The sequence below is a fragment of the Limulus polyphemus genome, unplaced genomic scaffold (genome assembly GCF_000517525.1).
Source record: "Limulus polyphemus unplaced genomic scaffold, Limulus_polyphemus-2.1.2 Scaffold2252, whole genome shotgun sequence".
Lineage (NCBI taxonomy): Eukaryota > Metazoa > Arthropoda > Merostomata > Xiphosura > Limulidae > Limulus > Limulus polyphemus.
Window position 1 is genome coordinate 67,055 of NW_013667862.1, and position 10,323 is coordinate 77,377.

The following is a 10,323-nucleotide window of genomic DNA, read 5'->3' on the forward strand; positions in this document are numbered from 1 at the left end:
CAATAATAGTGGAATAAAAAATATTTAGCACTCTCATTTCTTTTTTATAAGAATGATACTGATTATTTACTAATGTGTTAGTGTCACATATGGACAGGAAAGCTTTCTTTCTTTTACCTGAAATTCACACTAAATATACAGTGTGATTATAAGAAAGATATATATATATATATATATTTAAAATGAATATATCTTAACAATAACTTACTTACAGGGAGTTAAATTTCTCATAGGTGCACTGATAATCGCAAGTTTTATTTTGAAAAGATTGGACATAATACAGTGTATTTTAAAGCCATATTATACTGTATACTTAAATAATCTTTCTCATCAATTACTTTTATTTTTCTTTCCACTATACAAGATAGAGAATTTTAATAAAATATGTGTATGTGTCAACAGCAGGATACTGAAAAGATCAATGAACACTGTGTAGTGTGAAGATACTACATATGTTACTCTCCTATAGTATATATTTATTATATCCAAATTATTAAATTGTTCTAAGTTGTGATTCTAGAATACATTAAATCTGGTAAAGGTCACATGCTAAATTCAACTTGAGGTGTAACTTGTCCATCCAGGAACTTATCTATTATTTCATGGAATAACTGCATTGTATCCTTCTTAACATTGTGTTTGGGGGATAAGTTACAGCTGTGACATAGTACAGAGATATTTTCACATGCCAATGCCATTTTCTGATTAGTCAGCTGCAAGGAGACTGTACTCTGTGATGCACAGTTTTGGGAGAGAACGTTCATCTCTCTTGAACTAAGAGAGTAAGAACACACTATGAAAGTCCTGTCCTGGTTTCATTGTATTTGTACCTGAATACACTGTGAAAATCCTGACTACAGGACAGTATTTGTACCTAATGATCATGAGAGGTATAATCAAATCTTATCAATTCATTTAGTTCTACTTTCATCCTTTTCTTACTTGTTCTCTTATATTTGTGTGTTCACTTGTTTTTTTTCGTGCATTAATATATTGTGTTTTATTTTTAATTTTTTGGACTTAATAACCATGTTTTTCTACCTGTCACTGCACTTCCCTTCTGCACATTATCTCCACAAGTTTCTTGGTTTTGTGGAGACTAGATAACCGTGTGCAGATATAACCTTGGATTACCACAACTTTTTAAGATAGATGATGTTTGCATCAGGTTTATTTAGCAACACACTTGATATGTTGATTGAGAACGACAAAAGGAATACAGAACACTTTCTGAAACATCCTATACCATATCCAAACTTTTCTGAATAAAACTTAAAACTCTCAATGTGCCTCTGATGAAATTTAGTTACCTTAAGGACATTAGTTTTTAAATTATTGTAACATTTTGTACTTATATACAGGAACCACTTTTTATTACTTCTCATTGTAGTAAGTGTCTCTTTCTCAGAAATAAAAGTAATGAAAAATTAGGCAACCTGCAAAGATTTTTTCTGCAAGAAAATTATTATAACAATTGCAAGATAGTTTAATAGTTCACTGTAAAGAAGCATCTAGCTGAAACCAAACATTTTGAGTATAGATATAACTATACTCACAGTTTAGCTACTTTTTCATTATTTTTTTAGTATATTTTTTTTCATGAAATGAATTTATCATAGGGAATTCTTTTCAACTTTCAAAAATAAGATTAAAAATATTTTTACAGCTATGGAATATTTAGCCAGTTCTGATTTCCTCAAATTATTGAACAATATACCTATTTTAGGAACAATAAATTTCTTCTTACGTTAGTTGTTTGCAGAATAATTGAGAAACATTGCATAGTAATGATAAGATTTCAATAATTCAATTTTTAATGGTAATCCATAGACTTGCCTAGTTGGTATGTGAAACAAAGCATGTAAAAATAATCACTAAAGAGATACAGGAATGCATTAAGGATCATAATAATTTAGGAACAATCATTATACAATAGTTCCACATGCTTCTAAAGGATCAAACTCATATGATGAATAGAGACTTCAGTACCATTAATCAGGCAAGGGAAATACATGTCCTACAAACAAAGAACTATTTTTTTCATTAACCTAAAAGAAATAAAATGTAATCAAAAGAAAATACTTTACCAAAGCATTTCTCTGGGTGAATGATATTTAGAATAGGATTATAAAGTGCTTTAGAATGAATTATGTAAATTTTGATTAAGCTATTAATACCTGTTGAGGATACGGCCAATTGGAGTGGTATCAAAAAAAGACATTGGAGCTCTCATGGTAGACTCTATCATTTTGTCATGAAGGCCACGAGAAGCTTTTACAGTACCCAATGCTAATAAAACTCCACTAAACAAAACAGATATTCCTGCAAGAAAGAAAACCCAAAACAGTGTTAATTCTATGCAATGATTTTGCCTTCTAGTTTAGTCATTTCATTAAAAGTAATTCATTAACTTGCTTATAACTGCTATTGCCAATTGTATATTAAAATTCAATATTTTCAAGGCAAAGAAGAAAAAAAGTGAAAAAAGACAAAAATTCTGATTTATTGATATGCTGCAATTTTATTATATTTTATTGATTGTGTAGTATTCAGTTCCACTGATATCCAACAAAAAGTACCTGTAAATTAAAAACAGATTCAGGAAATGTACTGCAGAGATTAATTTAAAACACAGACAGCAAAAGAAAGAAAAACATCTGAAGAAACAACAGAAATTCAGACAAAACATTAAAAGTAAGATATATTATAATTCAACACTGCATATGTCACCAACTATTCAGAACAACATTTACATGGAAAAAAAACCCACATCATACAGATTTGTAAAATAATATGTACTACCCCTTGAGATGGACTAATCTTTTATTGGGGGGAGGGGGGAGAATAGATACACCATACAGCCTAAGGAATAGGAGTTTCTAACTTTTGGTTATGCAACTTTAACTGAGTAAAAGGATTAATACATGTTTACAACCTTTTTACATACACAGAACAAGAATATGTCATACTAAGCGCGGAATGCGTGCATGAAAATTACCCAAATATGTCTGACTAAAGATATTGTTATTGTAACTGACATATTGGTTAGAGAAAGCTGTTTATTGTAATAATAACTTTAAGATCGAAAGGTTTAGGCTTAGAAAGTTCTAAAGATTTTGAAATCAGATTTTCTAGTAAATTCAAAGGTAGATTATAAATACAGGGTTCAGTGAAGCATAAAAAAAATAGATGTGAAGATTGTAGAGCTGTTTCAAGATAGTCATTTATAGCTGGTAGAGTGATCCAGTCAGTATTTTTTTATGTTTCAGTAATGAAGTGGTACAAGTAAGATTATTCTTTACATTAGTGTAATAAAGTTAGTGTTATTTGTAAATGTGGCCTATAAGTTCCCCAGTGTTTAAGCCTGTAAAAACGTTCATGAAGAAATAAGTTAATTTATTTTCATTTAGATGGACTGGACTTTGAATTATTTCCACAAGATGACTTAAAAGAGCCCACCATTGAAAGAACAGTGTTATGATGGCATAATATAAACTAGTCATAGAAAGGTGAAATTCATGACTATTTCAGTTATTAAACCTCAAAGCTGAAAATAAATAAAATTGTCAGACTAAAAAAAGATTCAGGTGAGCATACAATTCCATTTTCATGGTGTCTATTTTGAGGGAAAATTTATTCTTGTGGGTAATTTCAATGTATACCGTAAAAAGTCTTAGTAATTTAAGAAAGTATGATTCTTGTTTTTCTAGAATTGTAAAATGATTAAAAAATTATTTTTGTGAATGAGATTTATAAAAATACACAAACAGTGTTTAAAAATATATGTTTTTTAAGTTTTAAACAAAAAAGATAATTTGAAAAATATAAGGATAAATGTAAAGGCTAAATTAAAAATATGAATGGAAATTACCTTGAGCTGCTCCTAACAATCCATATACAGTTAACCTCCAGTTACGAACAGCAATATTTTGAGTCCCATCAGGTAAAGGTTTATCATTACTCCAGGCACTTAACCAAAGATTTGCACCAGCCTAAAAATTTCATGTATTTGCCTTAATACAAAGTTCTAATAATGTTCAATGTCAAAATAAAAATCTTGATACTAATAATAATAATAAGTGCTTGGCTGGATAATAATGCGTAACATGGCATTTCGTTTTACAACTTTGTATTCCTCTGTGCTGATAATGTTATATTCAGCATCAATAAGCATAGCACCAACAAAAACTTCAATTTTTCTATTATTTTGTTTTAAAACATTATTTCTTCTAAAGCATTATTGGCAATTTTTTATAGATAAATAGTACAGCTGAAACCTTATAATTGCACCAATCTCCTACATCACATTCAAAGACATAAGTGCTAGCCTATGTGAAATGAATAAACAATATCTTCCTAAGCCTTGCACCAAATTACGTTAAATCTTGTAACAATTAAGATTTGTAAGTTAAAAACATTATTTTAGAATAACCAAAATTTACCTTTGGTTGGTAGTATACTACAGTTTTATTTATGTTTTTTTTTCCCTTAAAAATATGCATAATATGTGGAAAACAGTAGTGTACAAGTTTATTACAACACCCCACTGGAAATCCTGTAGTTTTAATTTGTTGTGCTTAAGAAATAAAAGCATTGTAGTTTAAAATGTTGGATATAGTATCACAACTTGTTAATTTCCTGACTTTATACATGACTTTAATATGCTACACATTTAATTAATTAAAAATTGTAAATGAAAAGCAACACATAGCCAAAAATGATTAAGCATAGTAGATTTATTAGGAGTCATTGAAGATGTCTAATCTAAATACAAAGTAGTGGTACATTGTCATATACTTGCCAAGTTTACCAAGTACTAGAAAGTAATACTGGACAAATATATGGCAGGAGATGGAGAAATAAAACTCACTGAAAGAGATGATGCAAGTCTAAAAATAAATTCCATGAATACCAAAGGAAAACTGCAAAAACATTGATGATGACAATAACAAGTCATGCATGTATAAAGTTTCAAGAAGTATAGTCTCAAGAATGCAGCAGAAATGTGGCTTTTGGGAAAGAGTAGTAGCATAAAAGCTCTTATTGCATAAAGAGAATATAGAAAAGAAACTAGCTTTTGTAAAAGAACATGTATATATCCTGGTCTTTGGAACAGTGGCATAAGATAAGCAGTTTAGTCCAAAGAGTCAGTAATAAGTTGCAGATGAGCCTTGTGCCAACATTCAAGCATGTTGGAAGCTTTGTGATAATTCTGGAGTGCAATATCTGCAAATGATGTTGGCTATCTTCCTCAAATCAGTGAAATCATGGATCATTATAACACCACATCATATATTAATTTATCCAGAAATGTTGACCTTGTTGGCAAAGAAAGAAAACTCAGAAGATTTCCAGTTTATGGAATTGTCATTATAAAGTCTAGATCTTAACCATTAAAACAAATTTGGAATTTGCTGGACTCCACACTTGATAAAAGTACCAACTGTACTGAAGAAAGTCTCTGGAAACAGCTTCCACAAAAATAATTGAACTGCACCAGAGACTTTGAGAAAATACACAGACACAATAACACAATGCTGTTACTTAAACAGTCACACTAATTATTAACATTAAAGAAACCTAGACATTACCTGTGTACTAATTTTGTAATAGTTTCCTATAAGATTAAATCATTACAAGTTAATTCCTATAACTAATCCAAGACTATTTTGCGTGTATAGCTCATAAAATAAAAGTTGTTGAACTGTTTTTATTAATTTGCACACTGCTTTATGTATACTTTATTCCATTAATTTCATGCACATACCTCACAAACTTGAAACATCACAACTCCTAAGATGGAACAAAAGGCAATAGGATAGGTCATGTTCTTTAGGTAGCTAAAGTAGACACTAGCTTTAACCTGTAATAAAAATAAATTTAATTTCGTTAAAATAAAAAAAATAAACAAGCATATAATACATTTAGATTTTCTTAAAATGTGTAAATTTACATAATTAAAATTTGAAAATGTACACAAACACCTACTATATATGTAGACATTTATCAATAATTTTTCTAACAGCGCAAACTTTGACTGATCAACTCTTAAACCACCTACGCTTTATGGCAAAACACCAGTCCTACAGCAAAGTTATAAAAGAAAATTTAAAGCTGAATCAAAAATAGGAAATTAGATGTCCAAGAGGTTTTAAAACAATTTGGTGTGTGAACCACACCAACTGCAATATCATAACATATTTTTTCTCTTAAGTGTACATTTGTTACAGATTGTAGTTCAATGTCACATACTTAAACAAATTTTTAATCTCACCTTTAAGTAAAATATTAAGAAGTCATCAAGAACTTCAAAAATATTTCAAAGCTTGAGACTTAATTTGAATATTTCAAATACTATTTCGGCTAAATATTTTATATTTGGAAGTCGTGTAAACACAATAATAAAATATTTTTTTCCAACCTTTCCAACTTCCATTTTTTCTTCTTGAATCAACATAGCACCTCTTTGTTTGCTGATTACTTCCCATTCTTCATCATTTAATTCTTCAGAATCAATAGACAACAACAAGCTAAGAGCCTCTCTGTCATGCAGAAAACTTTTTGATCTCTGCAAAACTTCACTTTCATGTAAAACTTCAGGAAGGTATTCATAACTTTGTCTGTAATACATCAAAAGAGAATATTGCAAAAAGAAAACTTAAGTAACTGAAGCTCAATGCATAATCTATAGAAATAATTATTTTATAGCTAACAAGCTTCCAATTATTAATTTCTAATGCAAAACTATTATTGATAATCAGTAATAATGATAAATAAAACATAATCAAATGTGCCTTCCTTTTGTGGTAATCACTTCAAAAAACATTTAATGCAAAATATGCTTTTAACTTATTAAAACAGTACCACTAGCATCATATTAATTTAAAATGGAACCCCTGTGGAAGCAAGTTTATATGTAACCCAAAAGTGAAGTAATATATAAATCAATTTTGGAACATTTTTGACATCTGAAAAAAAACAAAAAAACCTAATTATACCAATCAACACTTCAAATACAATCTGTTAATGAACGAAAGATGGTATAGTAAATTCTATGGAATTCTTGATGTTTTGAAAAAAATTATCATACTGCATGACCCTCTGACTCTTCACAAAGAATGTACACGTATATACAAAACTAATGCTGGTACAGTACTGGTTCTATAAAATTTCTGACATTCGGTCATATTTAATATCCTTCAGATTATCTATAACTTAAAAATAAGCAATAACAGTGGAAAAATGTTGCATTTCAAATGACTAATACCTTGCTAACAAAAGTCATGCTATACAACCCTCCAATAACTCATGAATATAATAACACTGAAATAGTGATGATGGAATATTTCTTTAAATTGATATTAATACTTGATAAAAATAATTGATTTAAGACACACTTAATTCTTTCATTGCTAAACTAAAACTGGAAAATGATGGAAAAAAATTTAATAACATTTTTGATTGCTAAAAAGTTGTAATATAACACATCTCAGAATTTACAACAAACAATGGAAAAATAAGTTTATTGGTAACTCTCATATCTGGTGAATAGTTATTTTTTTGTAACAAGATATTAAAATAATTCATAAGTAACAAAAAACTGGAGTTATAAGAGGGGAAAAGATTTAATATAATAAAATTCAGACATTGGAAAATGAACATCAAAGACTGATGGAAATCTAAAAAAAACAGTTCCCAAAATGTGTAGGTACGATCTATTAGACAACTTTTAACACTATTTCTATTAAACTTTGCATACCTCTTTTCCTGAGGTTCATCAGAACTTTCGTCTTGTACTTTGTTCAAGTTTTGCAAAATCAATTCTGCAAAAAGTCCTTTCCTGCTCATCAAGTCTGAGTAAGTGCCCTCATCCTCAACCAATCCATCTTTCATGACTATTAAGTAGTCTACTTCAGGTAGCACTGACAAGTTGTGTGTAACCAGAACACATGTCTAGCATTTAAAAAGATTCTGAATTATTTTTTTTTCTGTATTTTATAGTAGTTCATTTTTATCTTTCAAAATTGAAATGACCAATAAATGTTAGTTTTCCAGATAAAACACAAACACACTGACCCCTCAGTAAAATAAAACCACTGGTGGTACCAACAACTATTAATTCTAACTGAAAACCTTGCAGCAAGTGCAATAGTATAGTAATTTTTATGAATCTACATATGAGAAAGGGTACTGCATTGCATAAAAGGTTGTGTAATAATTATATCCTATACTAAGTTATTGCACTGATTTTTTTCTTTTTGTACTAAAATACTATTACTGGATTAGGTTTCATTTTGTTGGAGAACATTGTACAAACTAAGGATAAGGATAACACATGAACTATCAAATTGCATGGTGGTTCAAGGTGATCAACCTATTGGTTTCTTATTGTTTGTCTTCATCAGATACTGGTGACTGAAGGCTTACTGTGTTTAGACCATGATGTTTCATAAGTGATAAACTATTTTGGAATACTTGATTAGTATGGGAATGGTGGAATCCAAATATTGTTGAAGTTTGAGCTTGATCATTATTCACAATTGATTACTGACTTCTTTGATACAATCCTTTCAAGCTTTATGTTTTTTTTTCATGTTTTTGTTATCTCGTATTAAAGTAATGACAGGAATGAATGCAACAATGGCTGAAAATTTTGGATTTTTGACATTATACTAAATACATCTTGGTTTTTGTTTGCTCACTCAGCTAAGTGTTTATTTATTTCTCAAGCATATTAGCTCAACAAGTGCCATTCCAAACTGCATGAATAACAATTTATCTGATGGATGTTTAACTCTGGTAAGTTGTTTATGAAGTATTGCTACTTGAATTTTAGTGAAAATGAAAGGTTGAAATATTTTAAGTTCTTATTTCTGAATCCAAAAATTTTAAAGATAATTATTACCCTTTAATAACGTTGCAATAAATGCTAAAACATACCTATGTTTATGATAAGAAAACTAATAATTCTATGTGTCCACCAGAAACTTTATTAAGTCCATAAGTATGTCAGAGAACTAACTGAAGCTAAGTTATTATATTTCTTTGTACATCAACTTTTTAAACAGTATAAGGCTTTTCTACAATGCTTTAAAAAGATATAACTTCATGTTTATTTCAGAGTATTCATCCATTTCATGAAAGAAAGTACTATGGATTACCAAAGAAGTTTCAAAGAAAAGTCCATTTTTCATTGTTTGCTCTGGTAATACAAATACAGCTTTCCAAGAGCACCAAAGTCTTTTGGTGCATTTACTGAAAGGTCTCAACTAATTAAGATGACTCTATTACTTGTTTTGGTTTCTGTTAAATGGAAGAGGTGTGAAAGAAACTTGTGAATTTTATCTTGTAAAGAAAAAATTCATCATATAACGCTAAAAACCTTTAAAGACATAAAAATAACAAAGAAGGAATACAATTTATAGGCTTAGTTGTTAAGGAAATGAACAGCAAATGAAAATGATGTAAGATGAAACTATTATAGGGAATAAAAAATAAAATGTTTTGTTTTTGACTGATTTATATGTTATCTTTTTCCTAAATTGAAAATGTATTTACAGTAATACTTACCACTGCTGACACTTATAGCTACTACTTGACCGCCAGGGTTTCTTCTTTACCCCATCTAAGTATTGGTCTGAATTTTTCTTGCTTGCTCCAGTCTTTTATACCCCACTCAATTGCCCTTGGTGATATTTGTCTCATGATACTCTCCACCTATGTCAATGCACCCTCTATCCTGATCTGTATATAAGCACCTCATTAAGATAATGTTATCACTTTTTCGAGACTGACACCTTCTCAGTTTCTAACACTGGCTATTAGTGGGGAGGAAGGGTGGGAGAGTATCAGCAGAGGTAAGTATTAATGAAAATACATTTTCAATTTAGGCAAATGTTAACTTCCAAAACATGCTTATCTCTATGAGACACTTATAGCTAGAATCCCACATTAAGAAAATGGAGGAGCTGGTGAGGACATTATCGATACAGAAAGTATCTGCATAGATCATGGGTGTACCAAAATAAGATTGGTACCTGAGTGGGGGAACCATACTACATCCAGAACAGGTATGTTCTTCAACTTGAGCTTAGTTCCTGTATCAAGGGTGGAATTGTAAATGAGTGATCATCACTATAAGCCAGCCCCAACCAGATAGCCGAGGTTCCACAACTTGGGGTTGGAATTAAGGGGTCTTGGTTCTTATATCCCACACTGGTGGCTAGGGCAATTGGACCGCAATGTTACACCAACACACACACATATATATGTACATGTATATATATATATATATATACAGGCCTGCCAACGAGGGGGGGGGGC

At 30.0% G+C, this 10,323-nt stretch overlaps 1 protein-coding gene across 1 annotated transcript in view; it reads right to left on the bottom strand.

Annotated features, from left to right (window-relative positions):
* Positions 1-10,323, bottom strand: part of LOC106466418 (multidrug resistance-associated protein 1-like) — a 157,213-nt gene that overhangs the window by 32,455 nt on the left and 114,435 nt on the right. The window contains exons 18-22 of the mRNA XM_022394417.1: positions 7,760-7,953; positions 6,422-6,620; positions 5,768-5,863; positions 3,872-3,992; positions 2,178-2,322 (exon numbers count right to left, since the gene is read on the bottom strand). Of these exons, the coding sequence (XP_022250125.1) occupies positions 2,178-2,322; positions 3,872-3,992; positions 5,768-5,863; positions 6,422-6,620; positions 7,760-7,953 (755 nt within the window). The remainder of the gene's footprint in view (positions 1-2,177; positions 2,323-3,871; positions 3,993-5,767; positions 5,864-6,421; positions 6,621-7,759; positions 7,954-10,323) is intronic.